General features: G+C 40.7%; 1 protein-coding gene across 1 annotated transcript in view; it reads left to right on the top strand.

Annotated features, from left to right (window-relative positions):
* Positions 1-3,021: 3,021 nt before the first annotated feature.
* The window catches only part of PRKD3 (protein kinase D3), a gene marked incomplete at both ends in the record, with an annotated part of 41,756 nt that continues 22,521 nt past the window's right edge, over positions 3,022-22,256 (top strand). Inside the window, 5 exons of the mRNA XM_084261320.1 lie at positions 3,022-3,312; positions 15,044-15,182; positions 16,882-17,013; positions 17,744-17,901; positions 21,012-21,201. Coding sequence (XP_084117446.1) covers positions 3,022-3,312; positions 15,044-15,182; positions 16,882-17,013; positions 17,744-17,901; positions 21,012-21,201 — 910 coding nt within the window. The remainder of the gene's footprint in view (positions 3,313-15,043; positions 15,183-16,881; positions 17,014-17,743; positions 17,902-21,011; positions 21,202-22,256) is intronic.

Consider the following 22,256-nt stretch of genomic DNA (forward strand, 5'->3'; position numbering starts at 1 on the left):
AGGCCCGACGGCGGGAGCCCGGCTGCCGAGCGGTAGGGGCTGCGGTCCGCCCCGGAGAAAACTGGGGGAAGGGAGCAGCTCCCGCCGGGGGTAAGGCGGGCGAGAGGAGCCGCGTGGAGCGGGGCTCGAAGTCCGTGTCGTGCCTTGCAAGGGGAGCGGAGGGCGAGCGAAGTGCCAGATGTTGGAGAAGCTGCCCGAGAGCCGCTTGATCTGGGAGCAGCCCCGAAGGGAAGGGAAGGGGAGGGTCGGCGCTTCTGCGGGGAGACCGGGCTGGAAGCCGGGCTGCGAGCTGCGCAGCAGGGACGGGTGGGCTCCCTGCGTAGGTAGTCCTTGTGCCTCTCCGCTTTTGGAGGTTTAGGGGTTTGTAAACACACACGCACATAAATGTAGAACCGTAGGGCTGAATGTAAATTTCAACAGGCGCTTGTTCTGTTTGATGTTCAGAGTCGGTCTGTCCTGACTACAAAGTGAGCAGTTTCTATGGCTTTCCTTTCTTAGAAGGACCCGTTCTTTCCTACTAAGTAGCAAAAATAAACTTCATTAAAGGCTTACATGCACATAGGCTTGTTATCAAAAGGCTTTGTAAGCGCCAATGGATCGAGCTTAAATAAAATTAACATGGTAATCAGGCACCTGTGGGCGAGCTCTGGCAGCGTGCTTTCACTGTCTAAATTACACTTGTTTAGTAGACCCATTAATTCTTTTACGTGATGTGGCTTTTCCATTTTCTCTGTGGTTGGTTAGGTATTAACGGGTTGCAGTTCAGGTCTGCCCCTGAGGCTTGGTGTTTGCCATCTCTGGTATCTGTGAGGAGCGAGGGAGGGGAAAAAACAATACACACAAAACAAAAAGCAAGTCGCCTTCAAGCAAAGGTGAAGGCACTGTGAAGCTGCTTTATTTAAATGTCACTGTTGCTGCCCTTGTTCTTCCTATTCATGACCTTCACCTCCATCGTGTTTAGTGCATTCTCTGAAGCAGAAGCGGTCTTTTCAGGTGTGGTTGGTAAATGTTGAGCAGCCCTTGTGAGTGTCTGAAGGCAACAGTTTGTAGATATCTATGCTGAAAGTTTGGAAGGTATCAATTTGTTTTCTCTTCTGGAGCCTCTCTCAGAACCAAGAGCTTGTTTTCCTCCCAGTGTTGCAATTCATGTGCTTCTCTGTCCTTATCTACCTGTAAGAGTGCAGTGGCAGTAGGGTTATGGGTTATTACACTGGTAAATAATCTATTAAATGGACTTTTCCACCAGTTTTCAGCCTTATTTCTAGTAAGGACAGTTTATATTGTGTGTGATAAACTGTGACAATCCTTTTCTAAAACTTCATTTCACTTAATCCTAGTAATATTCTCTTTGAGATATCTCTTTTTTTTTTTTTTTTTGTACCTGAGGGAAGGAAGAAATACTTTAGCTTATTGGTTTTGGTGTCCTATACGGATCTGTGCTCCTTTAAAAACTGTTGGCAAACTGTAGTATCTGTGTCTTTGAGTGATTTTTGCATTTGCAGCCACCTTTTCTGTGGCAGAAGTTGCATGGGGAGTTTAGACATGATTCTTTTAGAGTATTTCAGTTGCTTGTGAAATGCTTGAAGTGTCGAATCAGGTAGCACAGCATCTTGTAACAAGCGTTTTGAGCCTGTGCTCGTGAAATTATTTATTTTAAATGGTTGTAGCAGACTTGCTTTATCAATCAGGCATGTGAGCATTATACTTTCCCCCCTGCCAATATTCACTTGTATGATACGCATGTCTTCCTACAGCCAGAGCTTGGGCAAGATGTTCTTCAGTTGTCTTGAATTAAAGTATTAAAATGGTATCCTGAGTAGATGCTACATGGAGGTTTTGTCAGTTTTGGCGTGATGTTAGTTCTGACATTTCAATGCATGTAATAAATTTCCTGCCTAGCCACCAGTTTCTCAGTATATGTTTATGGAGCAGTGATATGATCTACTCTCCCCTTTTTTTGTTCTTTCTTTTTTTTTTTGTATGGTTGGGGTTTTTTTTTGTTTAGCTTTGTTTTTACCTTCTTAAATGTTTTGTGCTTTGCTCTGCTAAACGGCAGTTGATGAAAAGATGTGTTAACATACTGGGCAGCACTAGGTCTGATTTGCGTCTCGTACAGTGGGAAAACAGTTAAATTCAAGTTCGAAGTAGAAAACGTTACATAACACGTTCGAGTACCAGGAGTTGGTGATCCTGCTGCTTCAAAGTAGAGTGGTTATGACATTGCTATGCAATTTTATGCATTTCATGTGAATAACAACTCTATATTTTCCCCTACAGGCAGAGAACAACGTTTCAAAATGCTGGAGATTATCTGGTTGAAGCTAGAGATTACATTTAATGTGATTGTGTCCTCAGACATTCTGCTCCTGCATCTCCTGCGCTAAAATATTTTATAAAAATGAAATTAGATACCTTCACTGATCTCCAAGTTAACCGCGTCCTGTGAATTCAGAGAAGACTTCCTGAAGGAGGAGTAGATTCATCACATACGTGGACTTCTGTTGTTCCTCAAGGATACTTTTTTTTTTTCCCACTCTAAAAGGCTATCTAGATGAAGATGAGCCTGCATTTAAGATGTGATCTGTGGAATTAGGTGAACAAGGATATTTTTAATGAGTTACCAGCATTTATTTCCATCTGTGATTCCAGCTTTTTTTTTTTAGTGCATAAAAATGAAGGGCAAGTATAAAACAGCAGAGATGATGTATTTCTGTGAGGCCTCTATGTAAGCCTCTGTTGTCTGGACGTGGTGCTAAAGGACAGACAATCTGCTTTTGATCAGCTGATTGTGACTGCAGAAAAAGAACCTTTAATTTAAAGTAACTTACAGCTGAAATTATTTTACTCTTTGGCTTGCACAGAATGAAAGGGAAAATTAAGTTTTACTGGTCAGGGGTGTTTTACTGAACTAAGAAAGGGAAAGCTGCATTATCCTTGTTTTCATCGCAAACCAGGAACTGACAACATATTTTTCTTAGAATTTGACTACTAGGGAGATCTCGCCAGAGTAAAGCAAGTCAGATGTCAGCAAACAACTCTTCTCCCCCATCCTTACAGAAGTTTTCCCCACCTACGTGTCATGCTGCTGCACCGCAAACCCCAACCTTGTCCTCAAGTCCGCAATCGGGACTCTCCAGTCGACTCTCCAATGGCAGTTTCAGCACCCAGAGCCTCACCAACTCCCGGGGCTCTATGCATGGAGTCTCCTTCCTCCTGCAGATCGGTCTCACTCGGGAGACTGTCACCATTGAAGCTCAGGACCTGTCCCTCTCTGCTGTTAAAGACCTCGTGTGCTCTATAGTTTACCAGAAGGTATGGTATGACGCCTCCGGGTCCTGCTGATGACAACAGTTGTTGTGTAACAGAGTGCAGTAGTAATAGCAATGTGTGACTGGAGTATGCTGAGAAGTTTTGTACCGTGGCAAAGATCCGTGTTAGATGTTTGCAGTTGTGTGCAAAGAAATTTTGCAAACTCCCAATAGAGAAGCTTTTCATTTAAAGGGAGTAAAGCCTCCTTTGACTCTCTTCCTTGTGAAATCTGGTAAAAGAAGATATAGGAGTAAATTTTCTGCAAGAATTAGTTTTGGAACTATGGAGAAGACTTCTTTCTTTCCAGTGATTGTCACTGGGTATTCTAAGTCTTTACTAGTGTGTGCTTACTACTGTTGAAGGAGTATTCTTGGAACAGTATAGCCAGCCATAATGAAAGGACCGATTTAGCTAAAGAAGTGCGCTGAAGAGTTGCACGATACTGGCTTTTCTTTTTGTTTCCAGTTAACTATTAAAACCCCTACCAAACAGCTAATGGTGTCCTACTGCTGTTTTTCCACATAAAGAATACATGTGTTACTCCTTATGAGAGGACTGTTATCAGCACAATTTGCATTAATTAGAGGGTCAGATGAGAAATAAATAAAAAAATCTGAGTATGCTTTTCAAATGTGTCTTGGTTAAGCTTTTGCAAGGTCTGACTCTCTAGGAAGGAAATAATAGCAAACTTGCCTTTGGATCTAAGTTATATCTTATTTAGGTTAGGTAGGTAGATACTGCTGAGCAACTTGAAAAGTAGTTAGCATTGTTTCATAAAATGATGAAGAAATAACTGCTCTCTTCCCTCAAGGCCAGGGGTCAGTGAGAGGGAGGGAGTTGAAGGTAGATGATTTGAATTTTCTCCATGGCTTTTTGTTGATTAGTTTTATTAGATGGTTCTTTTTCACTTAATCGCTTGAAAGAAAGTAAATGAGAACATTATATGAGCTCTCATTTGCATGTGCTTGTGTGTGTCTCTTCCCCGTCTCACAGCTCTACCTCATCTTTCGTATTTTCACAAACTAGTTGTCAAGCAAGCAAGCTGATTTCAGAATGACTTTATAGGCTACCAAACCGTAGTTCATGATGTTAGTTCTCTTCTGAAGAGGCAAGGTATTTGGGTCAACCCTTGTCTTTTTTCTGCCACTCATGTTAGGTGCACTTCTTCGCAGCCATTTTAGGGGCCCGCTTTTTCTTTCTGTATCACCTCCCTCTCTTTGCATCTGCATATTTCCTGTCTTCTGTCTTCAAGATGAAAACATACACGTTCACACTTACTTTTCTTTTTCCTTTCTGTTCTTTTGGCAGGCTCAGCTAAAAGTTTAGCTCAAGTTTTTGTTACAGTTCAAAAAACTTTCTTTATATTGAGCCTGGTCTACTGCAAAACTGATGATCTGTTTTCCTCTTTTGTCTGGCTTTGGTTCAGTTTATGCTGTCTTGCAGCTGATGCTACCGAAAGTGACTGCTTGGTGAGAACATGTTTGCAGGCAGCAAACTGATCAGGAAACAACCTTATGAAACAACCTTATGTGTGGTGGATTCATCTTTCATAAGTAGCTTTGCAGCCAGTGCACAGGTGGCAATATCCTCCTTCCACCCTCTATTTGACAGTGATGCCTTCTGACTTTTTTTTCTGGTGACTGTTGCAAGGACATTAAATACACCACTGTTAATATAGAGCTAATTTTATAGTTATGTAAAAACTGTAAGCCGTGCTCATGTGTCTACTGTCATGCATATGGCTGCCTGTTTTTTTCCAGTTGAAAGCTTTGAAGCTACTGAGCATGTCTTTGAGATTCAACAGTATTCAAGCTTCCCTTTCCTCTGTTTTTCCACAGCCTGCTAAAACTGCATTTTCTCAACCAGTACCTTCAGGATACTGTAGAGTTTGTTCTTGTGTTAGTTCTGTGTTTAGCAATATCTATTTACTGTTGTACTGCTTTAATAAAAAAGGAGGAATGTATCTTTTTACTTAGAATCATTTACAGCTTTTCTTCCTGTTTGAGTGGTATCTTTGCTAGAATTAAATGGAAGTTTCCTTACTTATTTTTAATGATACCTTTAATTCACACATTTCAGGCTTGTATTTCTCTACATATCTTGAACAAAAAACGGTATTTCAGATGTTCTTCCTCATTTGCTTAGGAGCTTGAACTGCCTGCCTATCTCTATTGGTGACTGCAACTGCAGTACCAAAAATGTTGGTTAGGACTTTGAGCAGATCTCTGGGGAGGCTGGATTTTAACTTTTATAAAAGTAATCCTAGCATTCTCAAAAGTTTGTTTTTTTTTTTTTAATAACTTAGATGCCTCATCTTTATTTCTTCTGGGGGAAATGAACCCACTGTGGGGAAAACAATCCTGCAGAAGCCTGTGTAGGAGAGCAGTTTAGTTAGGAAATAAGTACTGTGTTTACATAGTGTGCTTTCGTAGTGCTTTCTGTATTGCCACTCCTGATGTATTGTTGATGGTCAACTGTGCTTCCTGCTTCAGACGCTGCTGGTCAGCATAGCTTCTTCAGGTTTTGCAGAAGGGTACTTAAAAGTAACATCAACAGAAGTGAAACTAGAGGCATGTGTCCGCAAGGAGAGCGAGATGAGTAATGCAAATATTTGATGTGTCTCAGCTCTGTTAAAAATATTCTAAACATTAGCAGAGGAGCAAAAACTTTTTCCAACTTGTGAAGTTAAATTTGGGGAGCTTTATTAGCAGTATTGTATGCTAGAGTGCTTAATAGAGGTCTTCAGAAAACCCAAACTTTAGACTTCATAGGGGTGCTTCAAAAGATTCTTGGTTGTATTCTCCATCTGTCTTCTCGGTTTGTTCCTGATCTAGATTAGTGTATGTTAAAGTACCAGACGCATACAGATCTTGGGGGAATTTTAAGAAGAACCAAAGCATAAATATATACGAATGCTGGAAGAGAGGGAGTGTGTTTAGAAGCAGAAAAAAATGTGTAGCATAAATTGCAGAGGACATTGTGTGTCTCTGCACAGTGATCAGATATTACAGAGGCAAGTTCTAATATTGTTTTAAATACTGTTTCTTCCTTTCTTATGCAAGAGGACATGAAGTAGAACATATGGCTTACTAGCTTCAAACTAGGAATTTGCAGGTGGTGATGCTCCACTGCCTGCAAATCGAGAATTATGTGGAACAGCACACAATAAGTAGTTTCTAACTTGTTTATTTTGCTCTAGTTAAACTAAGAGCTCTAAGTGTTCTATGGCATTGTTTGTATATTATCAATACCTGCAGGTTTTATTAAACTTTTTTCTTAAACTATTTGAAAAATGATTCTGAGACTTCCCTTATCTACCTTTTTTGTCTACAAACCTGCCCTTCATCCTTTTTGTTTTCAGTCATACTCAACATCCTCCTCCTTTACATGCTTTTCCTCCAATGCCTTTGCTACATTTTACGCTGAAATAGGCCAGTTAGTTTGCCTGAAATTCTTGTGATCCTTTCTAACTGTTGCCTTCTCTTTGACTTGATTACTGATACACCGTTTGCCCATACAGTATGTTTCTTAATCTTCCAAACTAGGTTTTTCTTTTTCCGTTTCACTGAACCCATGCAAATGGTTGCCACTTAGCAAAGTGCTATCTCTTATGTCTTACTGATTAAGAAAACTATCTCAAATTTTTCTTCTGTGTTTTCATAACATTGTGCTCCCATGTCTTAAATTTTAAAAAAGGGGAAAAAAAAAAAAGCCAAACCAAACATTTGTTCGCTACTGTCATCTTCTTTCTCTGCCCTTATATATTTCTAGTGTTTCATTCATGTTTGCTGCACTTGTTTCCTGTCTCTTTATCTTTTTCTTATCAAATTGGATCCAGCCTATTATTTTTTGGTTTATCTTGTGTCTTACTTAGTTGGCCTCCAAAAGTAATTTTTCCTTCCATGCCCTGTCTGTTTCAGGTTTGTTCTTAAGCCTTCTCCACCAACAGTGTTTACATTGCTGCTCTTGCTGCACACTTCCATGTGTAGTACTTGTAAAAAAAATTATTAATTTCTTTGAAGTAGTCTCAAAATGATCTTATGTTTAGGCTTGAAACCTTTATTTAGCACCTGTTGCTTTCATCTTAATTCCTGTAACTCCCGTGTGTTTGGTGTCTTTGCTTTTGCAAGCAATCTCGCTTTTATTGTCTTAATTTTTCTTCATCCTAATGCGATCAATCTCATTCAACTGCACATGTAACTGTCTCTCAACAGCAAATTCATGATTGTGTGCAAACTCCTTTCTACTTGGTTATTGTGTTTGTGCTGCTATGTTCTTTCATCTTTTGGCTAACTTTTCCATCATTTGTTTTTGGTCATCTTGCCATAGGCAGAGTCCTTAAGGTGTCACTGTTTACCTTAATGTTGTCTTCTCTGCCAACAGTACTTATGCTTTCTTACTGGTGTCAATTCCCTAATTGTTTCCCCACCATGTTATGTTGACTTGCCCGAATTCAGGCCTTACACAGGTACCTAACATGTAAACACTTTTCTTCAAGACACTGAACTGCCTAAGGTGTTGAGAACACAAGCACTGGAAGTGTAACTGTTTAAAAGGAGTTACAAAAACATAAAACAACAGAAATAGTAGTAGAAATATTTACAAGCAGGTGTAATACACAAAATGTAAGTGTTGCAGTCCCAGTACATTGTATTGCCTCATCAACACTGTCAGTAATCTGAATGGAATGTGTTCCTCCCTCTATGCACTTTTTTGATAGACCTGCCTATTATTTTAATTAGACTAGGTGGGATTTAATTTTTGATAATTGCTGTAGGATGGAAGTCCTTGAATTGCTTGGAAAACTAGCCAGTTTTCTTTGAAGATGAAATAGACTGGGAAGCAAGGGGAAGAAAGGTGAGGACATGTGTTCACTTTGGTAATTGAGGGGTGGGGAAAAAAGCTCTGACATGAAGAACACACTAATATATATGTAGACTTGGTTAGACCAAGTCTGACCAATTAACTGTCTACCTGTATTATCTATGTACCAAGGAACTCAAGCTTTAGTAGGGCTGAATTAGTTTGGATAGCTAGCTCTTCAGTGAGAGCTGTTGAAGGGAGGGGGAAGTGTTTGTTTGAAAAAGACTTTAAATTGTCATATTGTGAACAGAACAAAACATGTGGAGTTAATATGATCTGTCTTCCAAAGGTTTGGATACTGTTATGGTAATGGGGAACCAAGTTGTGACAGAAGTGTTGACTTGAAGCTTAATACGATTTCTCAAGTGTTAGATGATGGTTTACTGATAACATACTGAGAAGTAAAAGAATCATATTGCAAGGATCATATTACTGTCCATCATTTGACAAATGTGTCTTCCCAACTCTTGCAGTAGCATCTTGAAGTAATACATAGGTAACAGTACTGTGACTGTCCTGGGTTTTTCTCTAGGTTAAGCTTGTTAATAGTTCATGGTGCTTATTTTTGAATGGCTGTAAAATTAATGCAAATCATGTTTTATATTCATCAACTGTGCTCAGATCTTTTTTTGCCCCTGTTGGTCTGCTGACTTGACTTGTCATCTGATTTCTTCGTATGAGCTAAATAGGGCAGCAGAACAACAGAGTTGAGATGTGAGAAGCAAATGTGCCTGTGAGAAGATGGGAGCTGGGGAGTACTGGGGGCGTGGAGCTGGTCTATGTGGGGCATATTAGTATTTCCAGCATGGTAATAGGTTTTTATGCTGGAAAACCTAGCCAAGCAGTAGTCCAAGTACGTCTGTACTGAGGCATCTGGTGAGGGACAGATCTCATGCAACATGTTTGAAGCTCATTTTGTGTGTGATAATGTGATTTGGCACACAACTCTAAAGAGTGGGAGTGAATAGCTGGGTAGGGACTTGGGATAATAGATTGGAATGATTTCAGTGAAGGAAGAAACTTTCCAAGGTAATGGGTGTTTTGCACCATTAGACTTTGGAATTAACTTTCAGTGGTTTGAAGCATTTGTTTTGAGTTATGTTGGGTCATGAGATATTGGACCTTGAAACAATATCCGCCTACGCTTTTCCCTAGTGTGAATTTTTGGCGACTGGTCCAGAACTTTGTAAAGTAAGTCCTGGAACTTGAAGTAGATGGATTTTTTCAGTTACTGCCAAGATAGAAAGAAGCCTTAGTTGTGTTTCACTCCAGCAGTGTTGGCTGCTGGGTAAAAGGAACGGTGTAACGCACTGTCAGTTAAAGCTAGACATAATGTACTACTTGCAGTATAAGCCTGCTAGATGACACCAGTTGTTTTTCTCCATGCAACTGCAATAATGCACTGGTGGTGTTACTTGTGCTACTACCACCCAAATACAATGGATCACATACATTCTTTATGTTAAATTGATGGTATTAGCGTACCAGAGATTCTGGCACGGTCTATCGCATACGTAGACTTCCCGCAAGTGGTTTCCTGTAGTTAGATGCTCTCTTGGAACTGTTAACAGTGGGAACAGTCGTCTTTCTGCTTTTAGGAAGCATAGTAATGGTGGGATTAGCAGTTTATATGTTCCAATTCACTGTGTAGATGCTTTGGGCTTTTATGCAGTAAAGTAATAGCTGTATAATCCCATAAGATAAAACAGGCTTAAAAAAATTCTGCTTTGAGTTTTGTTTTCAAGTTTACATTATGAGCTCTTAACACTTCAAAGGAGCTGGATAGTGTTCTTCCTTAACAGCTTTGTGTAATTGAGCGTAAGGGAGGCTATAAAAGCTGTGCTTTGCTGCAAGTACAAGAGAGACAAATTTGGTAGCGTGCAACTTGAACATAGCTTCAGCTCTGGGTAAAAAATTCTGTTTAAAAGATACCGCTTGAAATAAAAACCTTGTTAATCGATGAGGTTATTCTTGGCCAGCAGTCTGCACATAGCCTTCTGGCTAAGGTGCTAGCAAGGAATGCTGTATTCCCGAACGTACTGGGGAGTGGAGGAGAGAGCAGGGCGCTGCACGCCTGTGAGGGGCCAAGCTGCTTGCACGGCTCCCCCATCGAGGCCTGGCCCGGTGCCTTAGGCGCCGGCTCTGAGGGGCCACCTGCAGCTCATCAGGGCCGGCGTGCAGAGGGCAGCCAGCCAGCACTTCCATTGCTTGGGTGCGCGGGGCTGTACTGGGGGCAGAGGAGAGTAATCTGAGATGAAGTGTGCGGAAGGGAGCAGTCAGAGAGGCATCTTTGTGCTAGGGCCTCTTCTTTCGTAACAGGGGAATCATGTAGGCCGGGGTGTTTGTGCAAGGAGAGGGCAAGACTTGTTCATCAGACTTTTTTGGGATGACTGAATCTGATGGCCTCCTGGCAGAGATGAGGGTGCTCAGTGCCCAAGGTCCAACCAGTAGTGAGACTGACCATGTTGGTGGCACAGGCACTTGGATACAGGTGTACAGCGCATACATGTGCACACACAAGTCAACAGAGGCCCACAGAGCACCCACATGAACACAGACACCACCAGTAGTCTCATACTGTACCCTTCTCTGGTGGTTCAGGGTGAAAGTCTGTTAGCGGGCACACACCCACCCCCCCACCGACATAGTGGATGTCTGCGGCAGCTGGATTTAGGCACCTTCTGCCCAGTAGCAGCTGCTGGATCTTGGTCTTTCCAGTTGCTGGTACCTGGAAATTCAGGGTCTTGATTTTATTCAATCTGGTCCCTCCAGTCACTGACACTTGGACAAACAGGTCCTCTGACCTGTGTTCTGGCTCTAGTTGCTGCCACTCAGACCCCCTATGCATACACATGTGCTTAGAATGAGAACCCATCATCCAGGATAATAGAAGTGGAATTTAATTAAAAGATAGGACAGATGGTGCTGATCAGGGACAGGGCATGTCTGGACAATTGTGCTGACCAGCCCCTGTTTACAGGTGAACAGCCTTTGTAATCTTCTTACCCGTCTGTTTTTTCCCCATTTTTGTTCCTCGATGAATCACCTCTTTTCTTACCTTTCGTTCCTTCCATAATCATTCCATACAATGTCTTGTATGATCCTGATCCTACAGCATTTTATGTGTTCCATATCATTGGACAGCAAATCCTCTCAGTCCAAAAGCTACTCTAATGTTGACTTATTTTGTTGGGTTTTATTGCTGGCAACTGGGGCTAAGGCTCTCCTGTGACATGCTGTTCTAGGCTGCTCCCAGCACTAGCCTTTTCTGAGACTCCTTAATTTTGGTTCGCCACCTGCCCACTCTCTGGCATGTGGAGATGGGCCTTTGGTGGGCTGATGGCTCCTGGGAAGGGTCTTAAAGGAGCCAGGCATGGTGTTGTATGGGCTGGCCAACCTCTGTACTCCTTTGTGGACATCCAGACAAGCACCTAACCTACCAGGCAGGATGGTTAAGGGAGCTGTTGCAAGGTTCCTCAGCTATACCTGTCTCTGTTTGGGATTCAGGAAAACCTTGTGGCAGCTGCAACTCTAGTACCAATGAACAGGTTACCTGTAATGCCTTTAGGTTTTGGAATTCTTGTTTTAGAAATGGAGATTAGGCGTGTGCCACGCATAGGAAAATGTGTCCTGGACAAAGTCTGTCACATATATCTATAGAAACTCTATACAAAGCCTGTGCTTTAATGATAGATTTCTTGCAACAAATAATAGCATAGGTTATTGTTAGTTAGGCCTGGGATTGTGATTCTGCATCTTAGTCTAGAAGCTGCTGATCAAGCTGAAGCTTGTAAGTAGAGGAATTACCTCTTACGAAGCTAAATATTACAGTTAGAAAACCAGACAGCCTTCCACAGACATTTCATCCACGTGTATGTGTACTTGTTTTGAGAGAAGGCAGTAAAACATGTCATTGCAGTATCATAAACATTCACAATACACAGCTTAAAAGGTTGATTTAATTAGTGTAAAACCAAACTCAGATTTTGATGTCAACAGTTTTCACAATCTAGAATAGATGATTTAACTTTTTTTTTTACAGTACATTTATTCCATAGAGGTTAACTTGGCTGTTGGAATTTATTTGAAATCTGAATCTTAATTATAGGTATTATGCTGTTATTTGCAAATTATGGAATGTTGATGTTGCTTTCTACAGAACGTAATATCTCATCTTTTTAATGATTACACTTGGTGTCACAAAGAGGATTTGGGTATTCATCTGTAACTTTTGTTTATGGTGTTAACCGATGCTTTTTAGTCACCAGAATTAATGTAGAGTTTAAAACATTTTAATAAATCCAAGGTTTGTACATGAGACTGAGTAAAAGGTGCACATAGCATTAAAAATGAGTGCTTCTGGGTATATGATTATGTGACCTCTGGTTACTAGCCTGGGGGATTATGTGTAGAGATGTTCTGGCAGCTGCATGATAGGTTTAACGGTCTCAAAGAATGAAAAAAAGAAAACATAGATGTATCTCTATCCAAAGGAAGACTTAAGCCTGTGAAATATCTTAGAAGTTTCTTAAAATCTGTGGTTTGTTGGTGCTTCTGTGAACTTAATGTAAAGAGGCAATAGTTCACACTGATTCTCTGAAGCACCAGATGTCCATCCTGGCAGCTGAAATAATATCAGCATTAGTAATAAAAAGTGTCATGTGTATCTGCAGGCAGATACATACCATATTCACGTTGATTTTCTCTGCCTTTTGTTGGAATTAATTTCTGTTCGTGGTACATCAGTTGCATCGTGCTGCTGAAGAACTGACCTTGGAGGATACGACAGATTGTAGCATGGATGCGGTAGCTTCCTCTTGTTCATACTAGCATTAAGATGTGATACCTGGCTAAACAGTGTGTACAGTATCAAGGAATAAAAGCTCACAGCATTTATTAAAAATGTAAATATAACTCATTCTCCTGCTAATTGAGGTGCAGTACAATTTCAAGTTAGAGTGTAAAGCAGGTTTACGTACTGTTTAAGATATGAAGGACTTTCAGTTCCTTTGGAAGAATTACTAGCGTGCTCTATCTGTGCATGTTATGACTATGAAGTCCAGTTGTGTGCATGCATACAGAGACACTGAGACACATATTTGGGCAGCACAGCTAATTCTTAAGATTTTAATCTGCTTTCCTAATACAAATAATCTTTGCGAGACTGGAAAACTTCTAATTTGCAGAATATTCATGGACATTTGTTATTTATCAAGATGAATGAGCAGATGAGTGTACTGAAATAAAGTATGGTAAGAGGGGAGTTCTCAGAGGCAATTCAAGGTGACCTAAGGGATTTTAAGCAATAGCCTTTTATTGTATAAAGGTTTAAAAAGCATCTGGCTTAAGGGAATAGATTTCTGTGGTCATATCTGTACCCTCATGGCTATTGTACAGAGTACAAGAGCATCTCAAATTTCTATGGGGAGCCCAAGAGTGAGTTGGGAGGCAGAGGAAGCAGCCTGCTGCTTTGACATCAGCGCAGTAAAGCAGTTTCTTGGTGTCTATAATTTTTTCAGGTCCATCTTTTGCTTTTGCAGGACTAAATGGCACACATTCTGCCTCTCTTTCTGACTATCCTAGTAGACAGTATGTGTTCCAGGGCATGGGGATTCTTCAATATTATGTGTAATGTGAATGTGTAGGGTGTGCACACCAAAGCAGAGAAGGCTAACTTAATATTTTGGCTAAAATTGCTACCGGAAAGAGGAAATTATTTTCTCTCTGAATGGGAAGGGAGTGTGAAAACAATGGGCGTGGCGGATACCTTCATTATGTCTTTGATTTGGTACAAACAAGTCTTTGTCTATTTTAGTGAAGGACAATTAATATACCATGAGCTTCAGGAAGAGTAGACCCTGTTACTTACTGACTGCACAAGATCTAAATTACCAAACTGTAGTCTGTTACCTAATTGAAGCTTGTTGTGTCCTTTTCTATTCCTCCCCCTATTTTTCCTGTTTTCTTTTGTGGAGCACTTGTTTGTTTGTGTGTGTGTGTTCCCACCTTGAGTTTGGATCCTGGTTTGAACGAAAAGGCTGAAGGAGCTGATTGATTGGTACTCATTCCTCTCCAGGGTATATTCCTGCTCTTTTCTTTGTGAATCCTCAGTTGATGTTTTAAGATTTTTGTTTTAAGAAGTTTTACTCACACTTGACAATATTTTGAAGAGTGGAGAAAATACAGAATAAGGAAGCTATTTTCATTGAAGCATCATGGAGAAGTGGTGTGTTATGTAGTGTATCTTTTCCCTATATGGATGTACAATGCTGCCTTCTGTCTTTGGAGTAAATTGAGTTCTCCTTTTCTTGCACCTGTAAGTCTAAACTGTTGTAAAACAGTGACATGGAGCCTCTCTTGACTTGCTCCTTCAGAAAAGTGTGGCAGGTGCTATTGGCATGTCTTGAGCTGAATATCTGCCTGCCTGACAGAGAATGTCTGTGACATAAGGGTTATGGGTGGTGGTATTTCAGTTAGAAAGATCTGCGTTGGCTTTTAGGTGCCAGACTGGTTATGCAGGTCTGAGAGATTAAGAACCCAGAGAAGCAAAATCCCTAACACTTCTTCTGTTCAGGTTTGATAAAAGCGTCACTTCGATAAAAGTGGGGGGAAACAGGGAAGAAGTTGGTATTGATGGGTTTTACTTGGTGGTTATTTTTTTATATGTTTTTGTTGTGGGTTTTGGGTTTTTTGTAACCTTTTAATACTACATTTTAGTTCAGAAAATGCATAAGTTCTTCAAAAATGAGAAGACGAATTTTGTTTCCTTAGAATGTTTAAACCACTCAAGCTCTGTAGCTGTTATTAAAAACATTTATGGGTAAGATTGTCAAAGATGATGTGTTAATTTCGAGTTTGCTTTCTGTTGCAGTTCCCTGAGTGTGGTTTCTTTGGCATGTATGACAAAATTCTCCTTTTCCGTCATGACCTGAACTCAGATAATATTTTGCAACGGATTACATCAGCAGAAGAGATACATGAGGGAGATCTTGTTGAGGTTGTGCTCTCTGGTAGGTATTGTTGTAATGGTGGAGCAACACTGTATTCGGTAGATTAAAAGAAAACAGTACTTGGTGGAACGTTATCATGATGTTTGCCTTGAGCTCTTTGACTTACAAGTGACCCAGTGTAAGATTTTTTTTTAGGTCGAGGTCTCTGAGAAAATCCAAGTGGTACTGATAACTCAGTACTGAGTTTTGTTATTGCTGCTTTGCCACTTTTAAATCTTCTTCAGGCTTATTCTTATAAATAAATCTGAATTATAAGAATATGAATTTGTAATTGCAGCAGTACAAGTTCATTATAATTATTGAAGCTGAAATACAGGTATGATTCTGGATTTGCTCTTCCAACCCTGTTGTGTGGGCTTTTCCTTGTATTTGTCGCTTTGTTTCACAGCTTTGGCCATTGATGGTTTATTCTGCCAAAAGGCTTCATATAAGTGTAGTTGCTGAATCAGACCTACAAGGACAGAGTCTTAAGGGTTATTGTAGTGTTTGAAAACAGTTCTTTTTAGTTCTTAGTTATAGTTATTAACGTGTAGTATTCTTCAAGAACAAGATAAAGAAACCACACAAACCCGATCTGGTTTGAATTGTATTTATTTCATCAGTACACTGGCAAAGTCAACCAAAAGCCAGCTGTAATTAAACTGCAAATACCAATTGGACTAGTACTGAGCAGTTCTTTCAGACTTTGAGGACTAAGTGCTCAACTGAGGTTTCATCCTAGAAAGAGAGATCTCTTGGCTGTCACGAATTGGATTTGGAAATTGAGTCGAAGTATGATCTCCAGAGCGTTAAGGCTGAGTTCTTTGGCTGCATTTCAGGACCTACAGTTCTAGGCATGTCTAGGACATCCAGTAGTTGATCATCTTGGTTTGAGCTTGATTGCTTCCAGTGAACGGTGTAGTTGGAGTCGTGTGTGCCTCTTTGTGACAGTGTCTGACAGTTTCCTTATAAACAGACCGCAGAAACTGAGGCATTTTGAAGATATGTTAATCTTTTTCAGCAGGGTTTTTAAACTGTGAGGTATGAGAAGCGGAAGTTTTAGTACATATTTGTTCAGAGACTAGTAACTGTCAGAGGTAGGCAACATTGGTGTAAAATACCAGTTTGGGTTGGTTGGTTTTTTTCAGCCTTAAGAAACAAGACAAAAATGAATTTGAATTGTTGCTTGTTTAAGAAAAAGAACATTGTTAGTGAAGTGTTCACTGTTCCATGGAAACTCTATCCACAGTTCTGTGTTGATACACACAGAGTTCAAGCTAATAAGCATTTACTGAAAAAGTCTTTTAGAAGATAAAATTTAACCTGTACAACTGTCCTCCTTTGAAAATGTAGTTTACAAAACATCTTGGAAATTTAGTTGTTGTTTCAGATGTTTACTGTTGAGTTGATTTTAGCAAAGCTCACTGTATTTACCCTCTCAACTTAGTGAGGTTTTCAACACCGTGACTCATTCTGTTGATTAGTTGTGGCCGTCAGCCTGCAAAAGGTAGCAGATTTTTTTTTTTCCCTCGGTGGAAAAAGCTTACTGAAAACTATATAATCTTCTAAATGCATATTTAAGTGATCTACTGTGAAATGTTGATGGCTAAACAGCCTATTGCTGTTCTTTGAATCTCCCTTTTTAAAAACAACATATTCTTTCCATAAATCCTTGTTGATCCTGTGGCAAGAACCATAACTTACTGCAATTTTTTAAAAGCTTTGGCTACAGTTGAAGATTTCCAGATTCGTCCTCATGCACTTTATGTGCATTCCTACAAGGCTCCTACTTTTTGTGACTACTGTGGAGAGATGCTGTGGGGTTTGGTACGACAAGGATTAAAATGTGAAGGTAAGTCTGTGGTTTTTAGTGGGGATTTTTTTTGTGTGTGTATTTTTATAAACGATGAGGAAAAAGAAATTGTATCTTGTTCCATTTGTTAGCACAAGGTAAATGTAGGATTTCACAGAGTTGGAGTGGGTTGTGCATCAGGATCCTGGCTGTAACACAAATGCTGTGTGACCTTGGGCAAATGACTTAAGAATTGTTCTTGTTTCCCACTTTGGAAAGCAAGAAAAAAAGAAAAGACCTAACTTTCAAGTGTGTATTCTTCGCACAAGGACCACATACTTTGGAGAGACTCCCAAAGGGGAATCCCTTTCCTTATGGCCTTCATCCAGCTGGCTGCAGAGCACTCTGCAGCCTGCTGTCAGGTACTGACGCTGCCTGCTCACTGGCTTCTCCTTGGCTCTTGTGCTCCAAAGTCAGGGAGTGATGAAAACCTCCTGGTGAAGGGAAGTTGTGAGGGTGGCCATCAGCTGCTTCAGCGTCTGAGACCTTGGGGACCAGTATTTTAGCACATAGTGCAAAATGCTGTTTCTGTGGATTGCATCAAGAACGTTAAAATAAGAGAATTTAATAGGAAAAATCTATTCCTTTACCATTTTCCTGGATCATCTTTTTAACTGTTTTATCAAAATATTAGTAGTGTTTTGTGTTGTGGGTTTTGTTGGTTTTTTTTTTTTTTTTTTACTTTGAATGTTGGGATGCTCTTTTTGTCTAAAAACCCCTTCTCTTTCAGGTTGTGGGTTAAACTACCATAAGCGCTGTGCCTTCAAGATTCCAAATAACTGCAGTGGAGTGAGAAAGAGGCGCCTGTCTAACGTGTCCTTACCAGGAGCAGGGCTTTCAGTTCCGAGACCAGCACAAGCTGAAAACACATCCTCTGCCTCTGAGGAAGTATGTAGTTGAAAGGGGAAAATGTCTGGTTTTCAATCCTTTAACTTCTGTGGAACTAGATAGTGTTGCAGGTGGCTCATGATGAGTATGAGGGAGTTGAGCTTAGCCATTATGATTGGTTTTAGTTCGCTTTAAAACCTGGTGAGTCTTAGACTGTGACACTTCCTGATAACTGTTATTACTGTGAGAAATGAATTGGGGAGTAAATTACAACTCCTGTGTAATTTTGTTATTAGCCTGTCACTTCTGGTTGCATGAACTCTGAGATCTTTGGGTTCAAGAATGATAAAATACCTTGCCTTCTTTGTAATACAGATTCGTTCTGTAATTGTGGTATCAGTGTAGAATAGTTACTTGGCTAAAGCAGTACAAATTGTAAGCTTTTATGCTGGGAGAGGAGAGAGTGTTCCTGATATGCTCTTATGCCTTTCACATAGTTGATCTAAAAAAACCCACCAAAAGCCCTGTCAAGGAGGGTGTAGGGAAAGAAGGGCTTACAGTGAAACCCATCCGTCATCCCTAATAGCTCTTTTTTATAATGGTTAATGATGATTGCTGAGAAGTTATGGATGATACTGCAACTGCATTGGGATTGTAAGGCAGAACAGGCAGTTATTAGATCCATTTGTTTCATTGCTGCTTTCACCATGGGGTAAAAGCAGTGCTTTTGATAGTCTTTCCTATTTACCTAATTCCATTGCTACAGTATAGCATTTCTTGCTTTCTTACATATAAATGGTATAGATTTTTCTAGTTGAAGAACACTGTTACCTTTTTGTAAATTTTTTTGCTAGAGGCTATGAAGCCTTGTCTTGAGTCACGAAACATGCTTATTCTGATGTTGATAGCTCTTGGTAAGATTTAGTTGTTGAACACAGAATTGTAATAGCTTCTCCTATCACAGAATTTAACTTTTGATTTCTACATGAGTGTTTAATACCTCGTTGACACCTCTTCTTTGCTATCCAGTTTTGCATACTTGGCTTAGGTGATCAGTAGTATATTGTCATATTTGTGGTTCATCTTTGAGCAGTCTTAAAATTCTTTTGTTCAGATGTCCAAGGCCATGTTACTTTACATTTTTTGTGGGGTTAGGTAACTGTAATTTTATCCTGCTGGATGTTCAGTATGATACTCAATACCTTTTTGCCTTAATTGCCAAAGCTTTTGTTTTAATGTAATTCCAAAGATTTTGGGGCTGTGGGTGTTGTGGTGTTAATTTCCAAAGATACTTTTTCACTTTTCTAACCGTTTTTTCCTAACTTAGGAAGTTATCTAGGCACTTTTGAATTTTGCTTTTTAAAGCTGACAGTTTGAGGTATTGATTGCGTTTTGGTTTGCCTACCTCCTGTATTTTCCTTATTATCCTCTAAATGGTGGTCTCTGTGTGCTGATTGTGAACCTTGCCAGGTAGCTTTTAAACAAACAAAAAAAATCATAAGAGTGAGTTTTTAGCCTTTTAGTTTCTGTGGAAATAAAGATTCATACATACTTTCCTGCTCTCTGCAAGGTTTTTCCATCTGGTGCTGTCTTGATTGTTTTATGATACCAGAATGTCCTCTGAAAGCTTCTTGGACAGTTTGCTTTCTTATCTGGTCACTTTCTGAGCCAACACTTTGCTCCCAGCCCCATTGACTATTTTTCTCTCCTCTAAAGTAGAATCACAGAATAGTTTGGGTTGGAAGGGACCTTTAAAGGTCATCTAGTCCAACTCTCCTGCAGTGAGCAGGGACATCTTCCACTAGATAGGTTGTGCAGAGCTCTGTCCAGCCTGACCTTGAATGTTTTCAGGGAGGGGACATCTACCACCTCTCTGGGCAACCTGCTTGTGTTTTCACCAACCTCGTTGTAAGAAATTTCTTCCTCATACCTAGTTTAAGTCTATCCTCCTTTACTTTAAAACCACTGCCCCCTGTCCTATTGCAACAGGCCCTGCTGAAAAGTCTGTCCCCATCTAAACCCCCTTTAGGTACCAAGAGGCTGCAGTGAGATTCCCCCCCCCAGAGCCTGCTCTTCTGCAGGCTAAACAGCCCCAACTCTCTCAGCCTTTCCTCATAGGAGTGGTGTTCCAGATTTCATTTTGTGGCCCTCCTCTGGAGTTGCCCCAACAGCTCAATGTCTTTCTTGTATTGAGGACTCGAGGTGGGGGTCTCATGTGAGTGTAGTAGGGGGGCAGAGTAGCTTCCCTTGACCTGCTGGTCACGCTGCTTTTGATGCAGCCCAGGTTATGGTTGGCTTTCTGGGCCGTGGAGCACACATCGCCAGCTCACAGCCAGCTGTTTTCATCCAGCAGTCCCCCTAAGTCCTTCTCTGCAGGGCTGTTCTCAGTCCCTTCTTCCTCCAGCTCATACAGCTTGTATTGATACTGGGGGTTGCCCTGACCCATGTGCAGGACCTTGCACTTAACCTTGTTGAACCTTATGAGGTCCAGGTGGGCTCATGTCTCAAGCTTGTCCAGGTCCGTTTGGCATCCTGTCACTCAGGCATGTTAGCAGCATAACTCAGCTTGGTGTTGCCTGCAGACTTGCTGAGGGTGCACTCAATTCTTTGGTGTCATCAGTAAAGATATTAAAATGGTACTGGTCCCTGTATGGACCCCTGAGGGATGCCACTTGTCACTGATTTACATCTGGACATTGTGCCATTGATTGCTCTGGATGTGACCATCCAACCAATTCCTCATCTACTGAACAGTCCACCCATCAAATCTCTCTCTCTCTCCAATTTAGAGAGAAGGATGTTACAGGAATTCTGTCAGAGGCCTTGTAGAAGTCCAAATAGATGACATCTATAGCTCTTCCCTTGCTCACTGATGTAGTCGCTCCATTGAAGAAGATTGGTCAAGCAGGACTTGCCCTTAGTTAAGTCAGTGCTGGCTGTCTTGAATTCACCTCCTTGTCCTTCATAGCATAGCTGTTAGGAGAATCTGTTCCATGGCTTAGAGCTGAGGCTGTGACAGGCTAGTAGTTCCCAGGGTCCTCCTTCCTACCCTTTTGAAAGATGGATGTAATGTTTCCCTTTTCCAGTCACCAAGGATTTCACCTGACACCTGTGACTTTGAAAAGCCTGAACTCTTTTGGTGCAAATCACATATACCTTCTTCATTCCAGCGCTGCTGCCCAGAACCTAGTAAGAGGATTCCCTCCTGGAGCGGTCGTCCCATCTGGATGGAAAAGATGGTGCTTTGCAGAGTGAAGGTCCCACACACCTTTGCTGTTCACTCTTACACTCGTCCCACCATATGCCAGTATTGCAAACGGCTGCTCAAGGGCCTTTTCCGCCAAGGAATGCAGTGCAAAGGTAAAAGTCTCATTTTGCTGCTGCAGTGAAGTAAGGATCTTGTGTTTAAAGCTGGTTTCAACTTACGTTTTGATTGCCAGACAGTTGTTGTGTAATGTGAGATGGGCAGTACAATTTCTGAAAGATTGCATGTTTTTGAGAATTCCATAGCAGCCCTTGTTTTCTTTAGTACACTGCATTGCCTGCTTTAATGAAAAATAATATTTAATCATGGGTAGACTGGGAATACTGGAATTCTAGGAGGATAATTCTAAATTCATAAAAATGGGAAATACTTCCCTTTGTTCAGTGCCTGTCTTCTGGACTCATCACTAAAGAATTTTTAAGTTTTCATTGTATTATTCCAGTACAGAACACCGGTTACTATCCTTTGGGAAAAAAATCATACAGCCAAGTGCCTTTCCTGAACTAGCTTAGGCTTCATCAGCTGTGTGTGGGTTTTTACTTAGCGTCCGTTAAGATGCATGACACCAGTTTTTAGGCTCTTCCATGCAGTTCCCATGGCATAACTATGACATTGTGATCATCCCCTTCTGTCTCTCTGTTGCTGGATAGTGCAGATCTGTCAGCTTGGTGGCAGGAAAGAAATCTGCCCTGATGAATCATAAGCATTGATATGGAAAGGGCTTTCCATCTCTGCCACGTGAGGTTATCAAACGTGAGCACCGAAGGTCAGCGTTTTGGAAGAGATCCCTGAATATGTTTTCAGTTTCCTTTAGGAGGATAAAACAAAAATTGTAGGCTTATAGCTGAGTTAACTTTCTGTTGACTAAAAATACTGCTGTCTCATGTAAATAACGTAGTTGTATCTCTCACTTCTGTGTTTATTAATTTGCAGTCTTTGTAGCCTGCATCCTAAACTAGTTTTTTTGATGATTTTTGTTTTTTATAGTCAGTGTCTCTTGACCATGTGTAATACACAAATAACACAGCCTGAAAAATGCTTTGCAGTTTTAACATACAGAGGCTACTGACTGTATACAGCTGTTGTGACTGTATCTACAGTGGGACTGAACCAATGGGGCTACCTCATCAGTTTCAGGGAAGTGAGGGAC

This window comes from Gallinula chloropus (genome assembly GCF_964237585.1).
Source record: "Gallinula chloropus genome assembly, chromosome: 3".
NCBI classification, from domain to species: domain Eukaryota; kingdom Metazoa; phylum Chordata; class Aves; order Gruiformes; family Rallidae; genus Gallinula; species Gallinula chloropus.